This window comes from Armigeres subalbatus, chromosome 3 (assembly GCF_024139115.2).
Source record: "Armigeres subalbatus isolate Guangzhou_Male chromosome 3, GZ_Asu_2, whole genome shotgun sequence".
NCBI lineage: Eukaryota > Metazoa > Arthropoda > Insecta > Diptera > Culicidae > Armigeres > Armigeres subalbatus.
The window spans coordinates 403,695,569-403,717,567 of record NC_085141.1 but is presented as its reverse complement, the minus strand read 5'-3'; the positions used below and the strand labels follow the sequence as shown (position 1 = coordinate 403,717,567).

Sequence of the window (21,999 nt, the reverse complement as noted above, 5' to 3'; positions counted from 1 at the left end):
CCTCCTTTCAAGAGGCTCAGAAGCCTCCTTTCAAGAGGCTCAGAAGCCTCCTTTCAAGAGGCTCAGAAGCCTCCTTTCAAGAGGCTCAGAAGCCTCCTTTCAAGAGGCTCAGAAGCCTCCTTTCAAGAGGCTCAAGCCTCCTTTCAAGAGGCTCAGAAGCCTCCTTTCAAGAGGCTCAGAAGCCTCCTTTCAAGAGGCTCAGAGCCTCCTTTCAAGAGGCTCAGGAAGCCTCCTTTCAAGAGGCTCAGAAGCCTCCTTTCAAGAGGCTCAGAAGCCTCCTTTCAAGAGGCTCAGAAGCCTCCTTTCAAGAGGCTCAGAAGCCTCCTTTCAAGAGGCTCAGGAAGCCTCCTTTCAAGAGGCTCAGAAGCCTCCTTTCAAGAGGCTCAGAGCCTCCTTTCAAGAGGCTCAGAAGCCTCCTTTCAAGAGGCTCAGAAGCCTCCTTTCAAGAGGCTCAGGCCTCCTTTCAAGAGGCTCAGAAGCCTCCTTTCAAGAGGCTCAGAAGCCTCCTTTCAAGAGGCTCAGGCCTCCTTTCAAGAGGCTCAGAGCCTCCTTTCAAGAGGCTCAGAAGCCTCCTTTCAAGAGGCTCAGAAGCCTCCTTTCAAGAGGCTCAGGCCTCCTTTCAAGAGGCTCAGAAGCCTCCTTTCAAGAGGCTCAGAAGCCTCCTTTCAAGAGGCTCAGAAGCCTCCTTTCAAGAGGCTCAGAGCCTCCTTTCAAGAGGCTCAGAAGCCTCCTTTCAAGAGGCTCAGGAAGCCTCCTTTCAAGAGGCTCAGAGCCTCCTTTCAAGAGGCTCAGGCCTCCTTTCAAGAGGCTCAAAGCCTCCTTTCAAGAGGCTCAGAAGCCTCCTTTCAAGAGGCTCAGAAGCCTCCTTTCAAGAGGCTCAGAAGCCTCCTTTCAAGAGGCTCAGAATCCTCCTTTCAAGAGGCTCAGAAGCCTCCTTTCAAGAGGCTCAGAAGCCTCCTTTCAAGAGGCCTCCAGAAGCCTCCTTTCAAGAGGCTCAGAAGCCTCCTTTCAAGAGGCTCAGAAGCCTCCTTTCAAGAGGCTCAGAAGCCTCCTTTCAAGAGGCTCAGAAGCCTCCTTTCAAGAGGCTCAGGCCTCCTTTCAAGAGGCTCAGGAAGCCTCCTTTCAAGAGGCTCAGGCCTCCTTTCAAGAGGCTCAGAAGCCTCCTTTCAAGAGGCTCAGAAGCCTCCTTTCAAGAGGCTCAGAAGCCTCCTTTCAAGAGGCTCAGAGCCTCCTTTCAAGAGGCTCAGAAGCCTCCTTTCAAGAGGCTCAGAAGCCTCCTTTCAAGAGGCTCAGGCCTCCTTTCAAGAGGCTCAGGAAGCCTCCTTTCAAGAGCTCAGAAGCCTCCTTTCAAGAGGCTCAGAAGCCTCCTTTCAAGAGGCTCAGAAGCCTCCTTTCAAGAGGCTCAGGCCTCCTTTCAAGAGGCTCAGAAGCCTCCTTTCAAGAGGCTCAGAAGCCTCCTTTCAAGAGGCTCAGAAGCCTCCTTTCAAGAGGCTCAGAAGCCTCCTTTCAAGAGGCTCAGAAGCCTCCTTTCAAGAGGCTCAAGCCTCCTTTCAAGAGGCCTCAGAAGCCTCCTTTCAAGAGAGCTCAGAAGCCTCCTTTCAAGAGGCTCAGAAGCCTCCTTTCAAGAGGCTCAGAAGCCTCCTTTCAAGAGGCTCAGAAGCCTCCTTTCAAGAGCTCAGAAGCCTCCTTTCAAGAGGCTCAGAAGCCTCCTTTCAAGGCTCAGGCCTCCTTTCAAGAGGCTCAGAAGCCTCCTTCCAAGAGCTCAAAGCCTCCTTCCAAGAGGCTCGGAAGCCTCCTTTCAAGAGGCTTGGAAGCCTCCTTTCAAGAGGCTCGGAAGCCTCCTTTCAAGAGGCTCGGAAGCCTCCTTTCAAGAGGCTCGGAAGCCTCCTTTCAAGAGGCTCGGAAGCCTCCTTTCATATGATGCATATGATAGCAAAATGAGATATGAACATGATTGATATAAGAGATAAAAGATCAGACGAAAATATCTATATTTCACACCTAAATATTATTATGAGATCAAGTTATGCTATTTGTAAGAAGTGCTCAATATCATAAGCCATTAGTTTGTTCTTATCCATAGCATATCTTGATAGTTAAATGATATTTCGGTGCAAGTTATTGTTATTGTTGCCTGTTCTTTTATCTTTTATATCAATTAAGTCCATAACATGTTTTGTTATTTTGTGCATAGCTTCTGCCTGGGATGATTTGCTATGCTATATCTAAATCAAGCCTACCAATCTTATTTACTTCACTAAAATAATAAAAAATAAACGAACAGATACCGAAAACCTCCGCCATCCACTCAGAATGAAATCTCATCACCGCCAAAAACCGATTCCCGCCAAAAAAACCTTTGATTGACATTTCGATTCACCTCGTATATCCATTTCTGCGTTTGAACTTTTGTTCCGATTCCAAATTTTACCCTAACGTTGTTTTATTTTTTTTTGTTCCTCCTTTCTCAGGCACATCGTACGGCAACTCGCTGTCCGATCCGCTGTCAGATCCAGACTTCATCGACAACCCACCGTTGATTCAGCCAAAGTTCACATCCCGGTCCCAGTCGATACGGGCCGTCATTGGCGATACGATCACGCTGCCGTGCGAGGTGGATAATTTGGGTGAGTACTGCCGTGTGTGTGGGGAGCGAGGTGGGATTTTAGCCGCGTACGTGGAGGGGATAGTGGTCTGAAGCGCACACTGGCACTGGTTGAATGTGTTGTGTCAAAGGAGAATATACCACACGATTGATGCTTTCCGTGAGTACTTCTCGTGTTGCATGTTAAGTGTTTAAATAATTCCTAAACATGTCGTTTAGTTGTTTTTCTCAGTTCGGAAAACTTCTTAGTTATGAAATAAGAAATAGAACGCTCATTAACATTCTGAACGATTATTATTCGACAAAGGAACGTATTTAACCATATTCCTCCGCATAGACGTTGAAGTTACGTAGATTGGTTCACGAAATTGTGGTTTTCAGAGGCTGTATCGTAATCCGACTTTGGTCTTACGGTGCCTACGCCAGAGAGGCTTATACAGTGTAGAATTGAATCGATTGATGTGGCAATTTCCAACATGAACCAGTATCCTTTTCTAAAAGCAAGGAATGAGAAAGTCGAAGTTTCATTTGTTCGGAGTTCCGATAGTAACAAATTAGTAAGGAAACAATTAAATGATAACCCCACGCATGCTGTGCGATGATTCTTCATAATTTAATCGTATTGTCACTAGATTTGGTATAGCGAATATCATAAATATAGGAGCATGTCATTAATAATGAACTGAATACCCATAACCGTCCCATATTTGATTAGTGTCCTATCTTTATGGCACAGTTATGCTTTTATTGGCAGTACAATGGTCATACACTTCGTGTATATCGGTAAAATCCTGAATGTTAAATCCTGAATGTAACGATCGCTCTTGGTCCGCCATTCGAAATGGAGAATGCAGAAAGATCTTTGTATTGTATATTCGGAAACTAAGTTGCACAGCAGATTGTGGATCACATTACCTTTCATCACTTTATGAAATGGACCGTGAATTATTGGAGTAACAGATTAATTCGTTCTTCTGGACAACGAGATCACCATTGTCGAAGAGGATACTGTCGCCAGAAGTTCAAGAAACGTGGTCATTGTTCTGCAAGAGGAAGAATCGTATGCAAACTACCAGCCCCGGTGGAATGCGGATCATACCTTGCAGTGTCGAATGTCAAAGAGTATGAGGCATTTTTCTAAGGCACATCTAAATCAATATCGAACAGATGTGTGGCGTTCTTTGGCAGCTTTACTCTGGAGACTGCGGATCAAGAAAGAAAAATTGCAAAAGCTAATAGGTACTGAAGAGCTGAAAGTCGTCGTAATGCATAGCGTGAAGTATGACAACGTTCTGAGACTGGATATATGTATCGTTGAACAACACCGGAACGATATTTTCAACGCACTTCGTTTGGAAAATTGAATAAGGACTGGTATTTGTAATAACAATCTAAATCTGGTAAGTTTTGCTGACTTCATTCACCCCTTCAGTTTTTCCTTACAGAGATTCACCTAATTGGTACATGTTTGCCATTTTATTACCTCCTTTGTCTGTGAAAACTGTTTCGGTTCCGAGCGTTTTCCTAAGCAGATCTTTGGACGATTACAAAATAAAAACATTTGTAAGGACGTGACCAGTGTGAAGAAAATCGAATCCACCTAATTGTAGATTGTAGCGAAATTTAAAATGACCGTGGAGGATATGTATCTCTGCAACTACGATTTGCGCAAGGGTTCATGCTACGCCACATTAGATTTCGCATTTTATCTAACAACACTAAGTCGGGTTATCACCGACTTTTATTAAGATTGGCTCATTGGAGCCACTCGCTCAAATCAGACTAATTCGTTCTATCGGAAAATCAAATTTTAGATCGATTTGCCATAGTTTGTTTCATTTGACTGACTGACTCATGCTGAATTAAATCCACAAAGAGATGGTGAGTAGCATGTCGTATTCCCTGAATTCTTCAATGATTCACCGAAGTATGAATATCTGATGAATCGTTGATCGTCATTCTCAAAATCCGTTGTTTTATTCAACGACAGAGGTCTCCAAAACAGACTCAGTCTGCATGTCTAAGGATTCCACCTGATGTGTTTTTAAAAACGCTGCAGATTCATCGTTGACGTCGCCAGCAACTAATTGAACCCCATTCGGTTTTAAGAAGCTCTTAAAGATCCTCCTGTTCGGTCCATAATAAACTGAAAAATGGGCAATACCGATGAGTGAATCTACGCTGGCAGGTATGTGGCATCGAGTATCGGTCAACTGCAATCGTAATGGAATGTTCCACCGAGAAGCATCTACTTGTCTAGTGGAGAGAGTATCCGTAAAAGTTGCACGATAGATACCCAAGTAACATTCATACAGCTCTTTGGCATTCGATGTTATTTATTATGGTTTTATTATGGCAATAGGCTTGCTCTTTAGTTTTGATAAAGCATTTAGCACGCCTGAATTGTGATTTATCTTCAAGCTGTTGCCAAAACCATTTGTGGCAGGTTATAAATTCCGAATACTATGAAGTTTTTAATATGAACTTATTAGGGCAGTCCATGCCTCGATTAAACCTGTCTGGAAAATATCATTAAAACTCCTTGATGTTTATTTTATTTGTCATAATAAAATACTTCTTAAAGTCGTTTTGTTACTATAAAAGTTACTTTCGGCTTTAAATCAGATCAATTGGCATTTGTGCTTGCTACATAAAGAGTCTTATAAAATACAAACTCTGCAGCTCGGAAAAAATCAGAACCGAAAAAGTGGGAAAGTGAAGACGAGTAGTAAGAGCTGAATCCTTCATTATTGTAAAAGATATAGCTCTGAAACATCACCACGCTGCTTGCTTACTCATAATATGCATCCTGACCAATTTTCAGCTTTATAAATCAACTTGATATCGAAATATTCATTTCCGAAATCACGAGGTGACAAACTTTAAAGAATACAAGATAGAAGAAAAACACGGTACGCAGACCCGCTCCAGTCGCTATAAATGTTTCACTTTTCCACTTTTCCAACAGTGGTACGGAAATGTTTTTTTATGTGTCCGACTGATAAAGCGCCGTCACCACTAGTTGAGTACTTCATGTTTTACTTACGTATATTAAATGATCAATTTGAACTCTATCCAATTTTTATCGATGCCCTGTGTTTTCCTTTCGTTTGGTAAACATGAACTGTCAAATTCACTCTAGTTATGGTCACCATATATGTCGAAAAATGACCATTCAGCATTTACAACAGTCATTCGAGCCTTCATACATGCCATATCTAAACATTTTGATTTTATTGTTAATTTCATCGAAGCAAAGCAATGTGAATAAATGGATGGCGAGAAATCATCTCGCAAGCCATCGCCATATTTTTTTTCACTACACATTAGGAGAGAATTTGAAACGAAAAATCTATTAGTACTGCATTACACTTAAGATTTTTTATGAAATTTTATAAACAAATCAACTGCAAATAATAAAACAATTAAACAATGTGCAATTAACAGATAAGTGCAAATTTAACAACAATTTGTTTTTCGAAAAATAATATTTAAAACGAGGTTTACTGAGAGCGCATCAGTTATATCGGAGTTTCGCACTATATGACACAATAAATCTCATTTGGCACCAAAAATTGAAGCATCATACATCACATCTGCTTTGATTATTTTTCTCGATGATTATAAATATTTCATTTCAATGTTTGATTAAGGCATTTTATTATTTCATGTACAATATACTTTAATTTATTTTGTTGAGACTGAACGTATTTTATTATTTCATGTGAATGTTTGCATAAAGCTAGATCTAGAGATTTCCGCAGGCATCAAGATTAAGTGGCTTAGAAAAGGTTTCAAATGAGGCCAACTGTCTTTTATAATGGTTTACAAATAGACTACGAAAGGTTTTCGGTGCCGAATTCGTATTCATGCTTTGTCATATTCTGATCTTGAAACCCGTCTTGCATTTACCCTTCAAAACCATTTCAAGAGTGGGCCAACTAGGCAGATACTACTCTCCAAGAGATTTTGGTGTTAGCGATAAAGAATAAAATGCCTTGATTATGGTTTTATTGTTGTAGGATTCAACTCTTGTAGTAAATAATAAATCTTAAAATGTTACTTGGGATATTTGGGAGATATTCCGGATGCACGTTTACCGCGCAATAAAAATCCCTTCTTGTCCAACTTTTTCATTGATTCATACATTTTTTATCAGATTCGTTGGTGTGCCTCAGTCTATGAAAGCACGATCTGATACTGGTTGACCCCATCCACCTATCTTGATTGATCAAAAAGTGGAACGGTATTGGAATATCTCTCCTATATTCTTTGCTGGTTTTGGGACATAAAATCGAAAGACAAAAGGTCGAAGGACAAAAGGTCGATGGACAAAAGGTCGAAGGGACAAAAAGTCGAAAGGACAAAAGGTCGAAGGGACAGAATGTAGAAAGGACAAAAAGTCGATGGGAGAAAAGTTCGACGGGACAAAAGGTCGAATGGACAACAGGTCGAAAGTCCAAAACTTAACAATCTATAATTCTGTACACACGAAAAAGACAAACTATACGACAACCAGTTTGAAAACATGTTTTTGAAAAACAATCTATCTTACTACATTTCCCTGAGATTTCTCCTTCTTTATTTCATGGGCAGTTCTTTAACCAATCTACAGTGAATATTCAGCCAGGGCGAGCATTGTTTAATTTTTATTAGTCCTTGGGACGGTGAAGCTGAGTAATTAGTACTTGTTAGATCGTGCTCTTGTAACACGTGTTGCTTCGAGTGCATGTTTGAGTGAATCACATTATTTAGCAGATAACCAATGCGACTTCCTTTACATTCCTATACGTTACATTCCGATGTCCATCATGCAGATACAGAATATTTTTGGTCTCTTGTAGCAATGTGTGTCAAATTTATTTTTCACTCCTCATCATGCATTAGATGGGGATGTTATTGGTTTTAATTCAACGTGACGTCGTTACTGGATTTAAACAAGAAATAAACACTAAAGCATGTACACTAAGACTCAATTAAGCCGTACATAACAGTTTAAATTGCATACTATTCGGTGATTCAACCGTACGAATCATTTTAATTTGTACATCACTAACGAAAAAACATCTCTCATGGCACACAGCATGAATGAGCTTGCATAAGTGTTCCAGGACCGAACGGTTTATAATCATGCATGTGCATTTGCATATTGCATATGCATATATATTGATGATAGAATTTTGTGTAGAAATAAGAGGTTGTGGGTTCAAGCCAAGATTGGGCCATCTAAATCGCTCAAAAGGTTTTATATATCGTAGTTCGGGGATTACAACCTCTCTCGGCTCGAATGGTTATAGGAAGGATACTTGCCAACCAACGCTTCTTCCGAGCAGGAGTTAACTCTAACTGAAATTTTGATTGCTAGTGGCTTGAAACAAATCTGCAATGTATCAAATTCGAACGGGATACTTCTTGACTTGGCATTTGTAAGCGACTGTCACGAAGCTGAGCTTATTGAAGCACCATATTCAATTTTAAGCCCTGACCGCCACCACAAACCGTTCGTTCTACGTCTGGACTTTCGTAACCCGGTTCATCATCTCCAATCTGCAGTGGAAGGAATGGACTTAGATTTTGACTTCTCTCGCTGTGACTACGAGGCTGTGAAGAACGAGCTTAATTCACTTGATTGGTTCCTGATACTCAGTGGAGACGATATTAACACCTCGATTACATCATTCTACAACGCGGTCTTCGACACAATAAGCAGGCATGTTCCTCTTCGTAGATCTTTACCTCGGAAGACGTACAAGCAACTCTGGTGGAACGCTGAACTACAGCATCGACGTAATATACTTCGTAAAACGCGTCGCAGGTTTTTCCGTAACCGGACTGCGACAAACAGAGCTCTTCTGCAAACCGTTGAATCGGAGTACGAAAGTCTCGTGTCGTCTACCTTTCGTGAGTATGTTCACCGTGTACAAAATGAAGCTAAATCGAACCCGTCATTTTTCTGGCGTTTCATCAAAACCAGGAAAAAATCGCATGCGATGTTGTCCACTGTGAGTTTTGCTGATGTTACATCAAATGATATCGTTGAATCTGCTGAGCTTTTCGCAAGTTTTTTCAAATCGGTGTACAATACGAATCCTCCTCCAGATTCGGCAGACCTTCTTAATTCTTTTCCATCATACAACATGAATTTCCCGCGCCCCACATTCACCGTAGCTGAAATTTCAAAAACATTAGGAGCTGTCGAAAGATCCAGGTCCAGAAAGACTACCTACTGTTTTCATTCGACGATGTGCTGACGTATTAGGATTGCCGGTTTGCATTTTGTTCAACATGTCGCTTGCGCTAGGAGTCTTCCCAGATGAGTGGAAAATATCAGCAGTTACTCCAATTCATAAGGCGGGTAGCTCCCATAATGTTGAGAACTATCGTCCAATCTCGATTCTTAGTTGTCTGGCCAAAACACTAGAACTGCTGATTCATGAACGTATGTATGTGGCCGCTAAACCTGTTATCTCTGAGTACCAACATGGCTTTGTACGAAATCGCTCAACTGTAACAAACCTGATGACCTACACTAGCATGCTGAATTCTAACCTGGAGAAGAGATGTCAAGTTGACAGCATTTACATCGACTTTTCGAAGGCTTTCGATAAAGTTCCTCACGGATTAACTTTAAAGAAATTAGAACGTTTGGGATTTCCTGACTGGATTGTCACTTGGCTGCGTTCTTACCTGATTGGTAGGTCATCCTTCGTTAAATTAGGCACTGTCTCATCCAATACATATCCTTCGCCATCCGGAGTGCCACAAGGCAGTCACCTAGGGTCGCTGAATTTCATCATCTTCGTGCACGACTTATGCTGTAAACTTCGATCTCATCGTCTCATGTACGCCGACGATTTGAAAATATTTCGAATTATTCGATCATTGACCGATTGTCTTGCGCTGCAACAAGATCTAGATGTCATAGCCAACTGGTGTTGTTTAAATGGTATGGAGATAAATGCATCGAAATGCAATTCAATAAGTTTTAACAAATGCAGAACGCAGATAAACTTTCTTTACTCGGCATGCGAAAACGAACTGAAAAGTGTGAGCTCCATAAAAGACCTGGTAGTTACGTTTGACTGCAAGCTGAATTTTAACGAGCATATTGCAACGAGCTACTGTCAAGACTTTCGCCGTACTAGGCTTCATGCGCCGGAACGCTGCTGAGTTTGATGACGTTTACCCCCTGAAAAGCCTGTATTGCTGCCTCGTACGAAGCATACTCGAATATGCTGTGCAGGTGTGGGCGCCCTATCACGAAGTCCAGATGACGCGAATCGGAAGGGTCCAACGCAGTTTTGTTCGTTTTGCCCTCAGTCAGCCCGCCAACGTCAGCTCTTCCAGTCTGTCCGACACTCCACAATGGTTGGGCAAAACCACCCGCTGGAACGTTGCTTCAACCCCCTCAACGACATTGATTGGTTCGATTTTAATTGTAGCAGAACGATATAAACTAGATTAAGGCAAATTTTAAGTTAGCATATAAGTTTTAAACCAGTATGTACAGTTAACACTGAAGATGAAGATGAATAAATAAATAAATATATTACAATTTCCTTGTACCCAGATACATAAATTGCATTACAAAGACATTCTAAGTTGTTGAAAACATGGCTCAATCTGACCCCTATATGGCCAATTGTCACCCCCGATGACGATACCTACATCATAGTTTTGCTTTGTATTGTTGTCCATACTACGGCTTTTCAATTTTAATCAATTTTGTAATTTCAACCTTTTGTCTCTTCGACCTTTCGCCCTTTCGACATTTTGTCCTTTCGATCTTTTGTACATTCGACCTTTTGTCCCTTCGACCTTTTGTCCTTCGACCTTTTGTCTTTCGACATTCGACTTTCGACAGGACGGCTACAGATTCATTGTGTAGCGATGCAATTGATTATGATTAATAATGACCAAAGTATGGTCTGCTCATGCCGAGGCAGGGGGGTCGTAGGATACCTATCGTTGGCACCTATCGCTATCGACTCCTCGAGGCATGGCTTCACATTGTATAACAGGATTTACACAATTTTGTGTTCCATTCACACGAAACGGGGCTCTCCTGGAACAACACATTTTTAGAATAGCTGCTATGTTACTCATTTTAGTGTAACCGACAGTTGAATATTTTCGATGAGTTCATTTCACACAGTGAGAGAACAGTCGGAAATCGGACCTAACCTCAATTGTATGTTTTCATGTTGATGTTAGAGGAAGCCAATTTTTCCATACATGTTTGGAGGCTTCTTCAATTGTTTTGATGAACAACACAAAGTGCAATGATTGTATTCGCACATTTTAATTGTTTCGTCATCGAAAGAAGAGGAAACTTCTACGAAACAGCTTATTCAAATTTTGGCTTTCTCAGTCTGTTGATTTAAGAACATTTTTTTCATTGGCGTAGCTAGCCCGGATGACTATGGGGGGCTAGAGTTCCTTCATCTATTTTCTCTATTTTGAGCTTTTTTTTAAAAATTCTCGAACATTTTATCTTAGTGGTAATGTGATAAATCCGGTCCAACCACCTACCTGCCTGTAAGGCAAGTGCGAATCAATCACACTCATCCATATTCTCTTTTCGGCACGTGCTTTCTGTTGTAGCCCACAGTATCGAAGTGTGTTTGTTTACCTGCCGATGATTGCTACAACGACTCAAATTGACATTGATTGCGTCTAAGTGTCCCGCTCACTCAAAGGACAATTTGTGTTGGATCGCCGTCAGGTTCCCATTGGGGCAATGAATATTTTTGCATAATTCATAAATATTCTATTTATCTCAAATGAAAAGAAAATAGATGCAATACTGGCATCTTCCAAGTATTCCGATGAGAATCCTTTATTGATTCCGACGGGAATGTTTCAGGGATTCCGAAGGGAATCTTCTAGATATCCTCCGTCCTCCAGGAATACCGACGGGAATATTCCCGGAATTTGAACGGGAATGTTCCAGAGATTCGGACGGAAATATTTCAGGGATTCCAATGAGAATCTTCTAGAGATTCCGAATGGAATCCTCCAGCAATTCTGAAAGGAAGGTCCAGAGACTCCGTTGAACATTCTCAAGGAATTCCAACGAGAATGTTCCAGGGATGTAGAAGCAAATCATCGAAGGATTCCAAAGCAATCTGTCGAGGGATCCCGAAGCAAATCGTTGAGGGACTACGAATTATTCCTCCAGGGATTCCGTAAAGTTTTCTTCAGTTATTCCAAAGGGAATCCTTCAGGGATGTTGCTAAGCAAATCGTCGAAGTATTTTGCAGCATTTCGTCAAGGTATTCCGAAGTGAATCGTCGAGGGAGTCCAACCTACATTTTCGAGAAATTCCAAAACAAACCGTCGATGTATTCTGAAGCGAATCTTCAAATGATTCCGTAAAGAATCCCCCAGTGAATTCCAAAGCAAACCATCCATGTATTCTGAAGCAAATTGTCGAATTATTCCGAAAAGAATCATCCAGAAATTCCAACGGGAATCCTCCAGGGATGTAGAAGCAAATCATTAAAGGATTTCAAAGCAATTCGTCGAGGGATTACGAAGCCAACCGTCAGAGGGATTTCAATCGCCGAGGAATTCCTAAGTAAATCATTGAGGATTTCCAAGGCAAAATGTCGAGAGACTCCGAATTCAATATTCAAGGGATTCCGAAGCAAATCGTCGAAGTGTTCTTAAAGAAATCGTCAAGGAAGCAAATCTTCGAACGACTCCGGAGCAATTCTGGAGCAAATCCTCGATGGATTATGAAGGGTATCCCCCACATATTCCCATGGGTATCCTTTAATGATACCGAAAGGATTCCAGTTTGAATTCCTCTGGATTTCGTTTGGAATTCATCGATGATTCTGAAAAGAATTCTTTAGAAATTTCAATGAGAATTCTTCTCGGATTCTGATGAGAATTCCTCTCGGATTCTGATGTGAATCCTTCTCGAACGCTGATGGGAATTGTGGAGATTATCATGTTGCTAGACAGGCAGAAGTCTGCTGATAAACTGTCACTGACCAGGACCATATATCTTTGACTGCTGGCGAAGTAGGGGAGGACGGTCCAAAATGCACCCCTTAAGCTTTTTCGATGCTTTCGCCCATATAAACCAAAATACTCAACCATTTCAACGTATAGGTGCAAAATTTACAAACCCAGCTACATTTCACAATGATCTCCTATTCAAAACAATAAGGTTTTCATGACTTTCTAACGCATTTAAAAAATGTTTTAAAAATAGGCCTGGGGCAAAACGCCCGAATGGTGGTCTAAAATGACTCAATTGCATGTAAAATGATGGTGAACGAATGGTTGTTTGTTTTTTCTTAATGGATTGAACTACAATTTTACGGATGTGGTGGAAGAATAGCAAATCGTTAAATTTGAGTGAATATGAAGGGATTTTGCTAAATTTTTCCAATGGAGATCAGTGATGGATAACTAATTATGAATTGTAATGGTAATATTCATTCATAAATGTACTACAACAGATTATATGAGTGATTTTATGAGCGAGGCCATTTTGCCCCAGGGGTGCATTTTGGACCGTTCTCCCCTACCACGGTTGCTTTGATTGATATTTTGGTGGCTCTCTCCGTTGATGTTCACAGTGGTGCGAATTCTCAATCTCAGTGACTGAAATTTGTTGGATGTTGATACCATTCCCTCTTCACACTCACTTTCTAGCGGTGAAAACTGAAAATGGTTAGCAGCAACAATCAAAGATAAAGTAAACAAAAGACCTCTCTTCTCATTGCATACGCAGCCCGCACTGACAGTCTATTCAGTTCACTCGCTGCTGTGTGAATGCGACGGCCCTATATAAATGCATGGGTGAATACTATCACTTGAAAGACAATGACAGGAAATTTGTGCCGAATGATCATCAGCTTCAGCCCGCTGTTGGCAAACCGAGTTTGCTAAGCTACTCCTGCTTTGTCATTCTGACTGAAAGGCACCGTCATATGCAAAGAGGAGCAGAGAAAAATACAAAACAAAAGAATCACACTCAGCAGGCATTGTTGATAAATTGCACCACTGGTTGTTCATATCAAGCTTATTTTGATGCTTTCAAATCAATCAAATAAAGCCTTACCGTAATTAATACCAAGTGCAATTTCACTGCCACACAGGAATCTTTCTCAGAAATCAGAAACAAGCTTATTTGTCTTCCACTCATCTCATTATGATAGGCTGAATATGGGAGACAATTCTTCTGCTTGAAACTTTTTCAATAATTCATTATGCTATATACTATACTATACATTATACTATACGCACTGCTAAATAATTTCTCAATCCTAGGGAGGAGGGCCAATTTTCATCTGTCCCACTCCTCACTTCTCATTGAGCACTTTTTTTTTAATTCTATCTTCTCACTGTAGAAAGTGAGAAGATAAATATTCCACTTTTCACTTGTCACTCCACCCTCGCCGCAAGAAGTGAGAATCGAGAAAGAAGGAGTCAGAGCTTTCACTTCTCACTACTTTTTCCTTACTTCTCACTGTGAAGAATATATTCACAGTGTGTTCTGTTCCACTTTTTATTTCGAAATTTAATGGGCTCAATTTTGAGAAAAATCCACATATTTTTTCAACATAAATATAAAAAAAAATGTGCATCTTAAGCTATTATTTTAGCACATATGAAAAATAAAAATTGTTAGTTTAAAATACCAACAATGCAAGATCTACTCATATTCTTTGTATTGAGCTAACAATATCCAAAATCGGATGTAAGACGGCGAAAATACGACCAAAAACTTTTGTCTATATTTTTCGAGGGTGAACCCAAACTTTTGCCAGGGAATGTACGATCTACTAAACGATATGCTACGCGCGCGAATTGCCTCCCTGTGCGAGGTCCAGACTCCACACGGAAGAAATAAACTACCCAATAGTGAGTTTAATTCACCCAACCTCGAACATCCGTACGGGAAGCCAAAATTGAGTAAGTAGGGTCGAAGTAGTTTGCCTTTACTCCCATCTTAAAAAAGTACCCAACGGAAAATTTATTCACCCAAATTTAAGTTTAATTCACTCAATTTCGACCTCACGTAATAAAACTCAAAATAGGCTTCCCGTATTGAACTGGCGTCGTTGGATGGTTTGGCTCTTTTGTTTTTGACAACAAAAGAAAGAGTGGATGAAAGAGAAGAGAAAAAATAACTCAAAAGTAAGTTCAAAAATACTCAATTTTGGGTTCTTTTTTTCTTCCGTGTAGGCTAAAAGAGACTTTTCTCTACGCGCAACGGGATATTAGCAGAAGACTTGTGTCGAAGCGGACCAACTCTAATAGATTTCGGGGTTCTCGATCCTTGCTAGTTGCCTCTCTCTGAAAGCCTATGCGATGGAATCAAGAAGAGAGTTTCATCTACTCGAGACTGAACTACCGTGTGGAAATACTTTCCTTCCTAATCTTCCCGCTAGTATACTTTGCTCAGAAAGTCTATGCTGCAGAAGAGTGGAAGTCAATCTTTCCTTACTGGATGCCAGGGAATTTTTCGGTCTTAATCAACGGACAGTCGTCTTTAGACTAAATCGAAAACTTCAAACTTTATTGATTCTTCAGGGTATATATACATAAATTTTGCTTATTCTACATTTTTACAATTTTTTGGTTATTGCCGTTCTGCCCGCGCCCATCGAGCCGCCGTATAGACTCGATGCGCGCGTTCAGAACGTGGTGCCGCTGCTGTGGTAGTGCTCTGCACTGAGGCGCACTCGTAATCAATTATGTGCGGACGCGTCACTGTATGAATCATTTTCATTGTTTTGGGTACATCGGCGCGCGCCAGCGTCGTTCGTTTGGGATCTGATTTCTGTTGTGATTGTCGCGTCGGTAACACGATAGTTTCGATCAAATGACATTTTCGGCCAACTGGCCCATCCCGGGTAGAGGTGAGTAACAAACAAATAACATAATAATAACAAATTTTGCTGTGATATCATATTTTGTTATTCCATAACATAAAATAGCATCCCAACAGCAAATTTTGTTATAATAGTAAAATTTGTTATAATTATGTTATTGTATGGAAGAACAGAACAACAAATGAAGAACACATTTTGCAATCATAACAAAGTTTGTTATTTATTTGTCATTTGCATTTTCAACATATCAATAATAACTAATTTTGATATTTCCCTTCCAACATGTAAATATTTTGCTATTTTGGTTTGCTCTTATAATGACAAAATGAGTTATTTTTGAGCTATTCACTCGAACAATTTCCTCTATTATTTTAGTTATTTTAGTAACTATATCAAACAAACTAAAATCAGATTTTGCTATTCTGTTATTCATATATTAATGATAAAACTTGTTATTCTTTTGCTATTTTCTTCTACCCGGGATGCTGCCAAGAACCGTTTTCGACCAAACGACATTTTCGGTCAAACGACCAGTTATACCGAATGACATTTTTGGTCGTGTGTCCCTTTCGGCCAAAAGGCATGTGGTCATGTCACTTACTCGGTTTTGTTCACTATTCACGCTTCCAGTTGCTAAAACAACCGATGGGTAGCTACTTTTGAAAATTTTAAATATGGAATGTGTGCTGCAGGCAGGGATGCGTCCCCAGGTAACCATTAGCACTATATTTCGCCTTTTCGGCTATATAGGGCTATTACAGAGCCAGTATAAAGCTTGTTAGTTCTGTGTTAGCATTATAGTCGCACGTACAGCTTATTTTAGGCTTACACGCAAAAAAATGTTGCGGTTGAAACTACCATTCCGAGGGTTAATTTAAGAATACGCACCGACAATTTTCAGCAGACAACAAACCCGTTTGATTTTACCATGCGCGCAGTAAAAATCAACTGTGGTCCTGGTGGAATGTTGTTGCATGAACTGAATCAGTGGTGAATTTGTCCGAATGCGTGGTTAATTTAACTGAAAATTTGTGGTTGTTTTAAAAACATGGCGTAGACTACAAAATAGTAACCGTTACCATGGAATTTTTCTCAGTGTACGGTTACCTGGGTCAGTCTCAGTCTCAGTTAGTGAGATTTGCAGGATATTGATACCATTGCCTGTTCTCCTGTTCACCCTCACTTCCTAGCAATGAAAACCGAAAAACACGTAGTCCACTGTGATAGTCCATTCTGCTCACTTGCTGGTGTGTGAAAGTGAGGGCCCTATATAAATGTATGGTGAATACCATCACTTGAAAGAAAAAGACAGGAAATTTGTGCCGAATGATTATCAGCTTCAGTCCGCTTTTGACAGAGTTGGCCCTGCAGGAAGGAGCAGAGAAAAAACAAAACAAAATGATCGCACTCAGCAGGCGTTGTCGATAAATTGCACCGCTGGCTGCAGGTACAGGTCGGACTCAATTATCCGGAGTATCGATTTTTATTTTCACTCCGGATAATCGAATCACTAAAAAAAATCAAATCTGCAATTAAATAACGAAAAAAATATGTTTTATTTTATTTGCAGTGGTGTAATCAGGAATTATTCAGGAAAAACCCTGATTAATCAGCCTAGCGGTATCGTTGACTTTCTGGTGTATAATGGAAAAATAGTATTTTTGCCATAACTTTTGAGTCCATGGTCCGATCTAGACAATTTCCAATATGAAATGATAACACAGGATTCCCATTCGAATCTAACTTGTTGGATGAGAATAGGTGCCAAGAAAATTACTAAACTATTCACGCGCTTTTCGTACAAAAATGATATTTTGGTCATAATTTCTGAACACAAAGTTTGATCTAGTCAATTTTCAACAGAATGAATGATCTTAGTTTGATCATAAATAAGAAAATCGTTGGAAAACACAATAAATGTTGAGAAAAGAAAATTTTCAATTTTCAAACTGTCACTTTATAATTAATTTGAAGAACAATAAAACAAATAAAATGTTAATCGAATTATGGTGGTTAAAAATCGACAAATCGGAAAGCAACTCGATGACATGCACTCAAACGACAACTTACCATAAATATTCCATTAGGTTTCGATTGACTCCGCTGCGGAAACCAGAAGCGAACCAGACGGCACGGCAACAAACGTTGTAATGACGTGGCAAATTAAATTTTGAATTCTGTCGTTTTCTGCTGCCAATTTACATGGACAATAAATGAAGCGAAACGGTTTGCTAATTAGAAATTACATCACAAGTCTGGCCCATCGACAACGGGAATATTTTTGCCGATGGAAAACTGCGTGCGGAAAGTGGGAAATAAACGGCAAGATGGCACTGTGTAGTAATGAAAACGACCTCCACATATTTGAATGCATTCTCCTTTCCAGTTTGATATATTTTAAGAATCAATGGCGTGCAAGCACAACACTCGTTAAGTGCAAACTCAAGGCAAGACAATTGGAATAGTGAATTCGGTGTGCTCATGCGGAGACGGCTTCAACTGCTTGATGGATTCTTGCTTGATGTATCTAAAGGTCGCAAAAATGTTAGGCCCTAAATTATTATACAATATATTATTATAATGTAAGGAGTAAGCGTTTCGAACGCAACAGATTTACAAATTCTCCAAAACTATCATAAACCGTGTTCGCCGGCTATATTTAAATATAGCAGATGAAGTTTCCATGAAAATAAGTTAGTCCGACTAGGCGTTTTGGGATATTCTCTCCCACCAAAAATTACAAATACCCCAGCGGAAGTCTGTTATGATCCTCTGCAGTACTGTTCCAGGACTACGATTAACCGCACTTCTGAAAGAGTTTTTTGCTCAATAAAAAATCGTACTACTCTTTGCAGTCGGTTATGCTCGCAAGGCAATAGCCGAGCGAATTATGAATACAAATGTTAAGTGCATTTTAATTCGCTCATTAACGTGCATATCTTTCGCTCTATTCAATAATGGAGCAGTGCACTCCGCCCGCGATGATGATGATGATGGCGACCATTATTGCGGCGAAGCTAATTGCACGCGGGTGAGGAACTTGGCGCACGTCGCCGTTCAGCGGGTGGAAAATTTTCCATTATAACTTTTGTGCAACTGCATTTGTTCGAAAATTCTACGAACATCTGTTGGAATGCTCGCACGTGTGTGTGTCTACATCTGCGGAAGAGAATTGCTGAATTTAGAGTGGAAATAAATTTGTAATTAGTCTAATGAATAACCAAAGCACTTTGTGTAAGTTCATTTTCAGTTTTGCAGAAGGGTAGCAGAAAGGTTGAACGGTTTTGGTTTCACAATGAACTGACAATTTTCTAAATGGCATCCATGCAATTCCGCTTCAAAGGCAGAAAGTGCACTTGATGTTTGTTGCATTTATGTATATTTGGTTATTGTTTGAACCCCATATCAAAAAACCAAAACACAAATAATACAGCAAACGATCTTCTGGTCTGTGACCAGCAGCCACCACGACCCAAACCACGCAAATCGTGTTATTTCCGTAAGGACTGGCCAGTAGTGACCGAGCAAGCGGTCACAATCAAACACAAACTGCAAAATAATTATTTGAAATGTAATTACCATTATCGTTGCCGTGCTGCACGAGTCGCGTTCATTGCTGTTGCTGCTCGACTGGACAGACAAAATATGGAAATTTAGATAGCGCATAAAATAAACACGAGCCGCAGATCCCCTCCGTTGTATCCCTGTTGGATAGAGTGGCCATGTGAAACTTTGTGTGGGTTTTAAAATGGCACTACAATCTTTATATGCATCATCGTTCGTAGATATTCAATTTCTAATCATCTGAGGATCTTCTAATAAAGGGCCCATATATACATGAATCAAACAAGTTCCGGTAGGTATTTCAGCAAAAACTTGTAAATTCTTTTTTCTAGAATAAATCTCTGGAGGAGTGTCGGATGATATTCCAGAAGAATTTGCAAAGTATTTTTCAAAGAACTTTACAAACAAGATTTTAGTAAAACCAAACGGTCACTCTATCCTTGACTCTAACCTTCAAAAATTATCGAGGCGTAGGTACAAGTGGAGTAGAAATCGGAACTATTCTCTTCACTATATACCTTTTTCACGGTGTACGAGCGGCATCACACGTAAACTCCACTAAGTGATTGGGAAACGGTCGGCGATAATGGTGTTAGGTTATGCGAGAGGAGAGGTACATAGAAACTACCAAAACAAGCTCGAGATATCGAAAACATTAATTTGCCAGCAAACCAGACAAAACTTTTCGCCTGAATTAGCACTCATGAATATTAGATACATGAGTAGTTCATTAGATAATACGAGTTCGAAATGTGCGATTTGAAACTTCATTTTTGAATTAATGACAATGGGTCGGCACTGCTTTCACCGACAGTCAGCTATCAAGATATTTCTAAAAGGTCTTGTATAATTTAATTTTTTTTATCCTCAGATGCATTCAATCAATTCAACATGCATTCTGGGTTTTGGAAACACCGATTCTTACACCAATTTCATCCACTGTCACTCCCACGGTGGCATTGGCATCAAGCATTCCGATCACATTTTGGGTTCTCACTATTGGATGGTTAACTCTATCCACTGCAATTATGGTGGATTCTAATCAGCTTCAGTTAGCTGGTTGCCACTCTTGCATTCAGCATTAGAGGAGCCCGCTCAGGCGTATTTAACTAATTTTAGCAGTAATCACCGTCATGGGCTTTAGTTTAGATTGACTACAAATTACAATCATTGTTATTTCTTTATTGATCTAAGACATGTATATAGTATTGAATTAATTACTCAAAAACATCTTTTTTTTGCCAAAATGAAAAAAAAAATGTTTTCAAGGCATTATAATGTTTTCATTCCATTTACAAACCCCCGAGAATGGTGTCCTGCGAAGGTATGTGTAAATATTCATCAACATTTTTAAATAAAAAGACCAGTATGGACCAAATTGTGCAAGGCTACCTATCCGAACAGGCCATAAACTACCGACACAAAGCCCGATTTGTATTCGATTGTCGCAGTCGTTGAATCTCATTTCCTAGGCATCCGAACCTGAAATCACCAACAGACGATGACAATCGGCCGTTGATTTTCAATTCATTTCGCTCCAGCAGTCCCCTGTGAAATATTTCATCGCCATAAACAACACCAGTTTGGAATCGTTCGTTCCCGGGGAAACCTTGTTGGTTGCATCCTCCAATCCATTTGACCAAGCCAAAAATTCTAATTTAAACAAACTCTATCGGTCACCACCACTAACCATTCGCCCGACGGCCGGTGTGGTTGGGGAAAAAATCTCTAAAAGCACTTTCACAACGCCCCGGTAAGCCCTTACCAAAAAAAAAATGAACTCCCACAAAATCCAGTTCATTTGCCAAAAAAAACGAATTTCACTGTCCTACGATACATTTCCATCGCCGCCCGTTTGGACTCTATTCCCCGGGGCGGTCGCGCTCACTTTTATACATGTTGGTGGCCAAAATTGTTTCTACATAAAGTACTTGATTGAGTATGGCTTTGTCTGCTGGCAACAAGTAGAATGAGTTCTAGGACGGTGGTAGAGTGATAATGCTGGTAAAATCAAAGTTGTAATTCAAGTTATGTTGATCTTTTGTTTAGAAGTTTAATGGTTTTAAAAATGTTTAGCTACTACTACTACTACTACTACTACTACTACTACTACTACTACTACTACTACTACTACTACTACTACTACTACTACTACTACTACTACTACTACTACTACTACTACTACTACTACTACTACTACTACTACTACTACTACTACTACTACTACTACTATTACTACTACGGAAGTTCCTCCGGGAATTCCTCCGGAAGTTCCTCCGGGAATTCCTCCGGAAGTTCCTCCGGGAATTCCTCCGGAAGTTCCTCCGGGAATTCCTCCGGAAGTTCCTCCGGGAATTCCTCCGGAAGTTCCTCCGGGAATTCCTCCGGAAGTTCCTCCGGGAATTCCTCCGGAAGTTCCTCCGAATTCCTCCGAAGTTCCTCCGAATTCCTCCGGAAGTTCCTCCGAATTCCTCCGGAAGTTCCTCCGAATTCCTCCGAAGTTCCTCCGAATTCCTCCGGAAGTTCCTCCGAATTCCTCCGAAGTTCCTCCGGGAATTCCTCCGAAGTTCCTCCGGGAATTCCTCCGGAAGTTCCTCCGAATTCCTCCGGAAGTTCCTCCGAATTCCTCCGGAAGTTCCTCCAAATTCCTCCGAAGTTCCTCCGAAATTCCTCCGGAAGTTCCTCCGAATTCCTCCGGAAGTTCCTCCGGGAATTCCTCCGAAGTTCCTCCGAATTCCTCCGAAGTTCCTCCGAATTCCTCCGGAAGTTCCTCCGGGAATTCCTCCGGAAGTTCCTCCGAATTCCTCCGAAGTTCCTCCGGGAATTCCTCCGAAGTTCCTCCGAATTCCTCCGGAAGTTCCTCCGAATTCATCCGGAAGTTCCTCCGGGAATTCCTCCGAAGTTCCTCCGAATTCCTCCGAAGTTCCTCCGGGAATTCCTCCGAAGTTCCTCCGGGAATTCCTCCGAAGTTCC

At 40.6% G+C, this 21,999-nt stretch overlaps 1 protein-coding gene across 2 annotated transcripts in view; it reads left to right on the top strand.

The window, feature by feature from the left end:
- LOC134227028 (protein amalgam-like) overlaps positions 1-21,999 on the top strand; it is a 278,865-nt gene that overhangs the window by 197,158 nt on the left and 59,708 nt on the right. For both annotated transcript variants that reach the window (XM_062708213.1, XM_062708212.1), the window contains exon 4: positions 2,472-2,627. In XM_062708213.1, the coding sequence (XP_062564197.1) occupies positions 2,472-2,627 (156 nt within the window). The remainder of the gene's footprint in view (positions 1-2,471; positions 2,628-21,999) is intronic.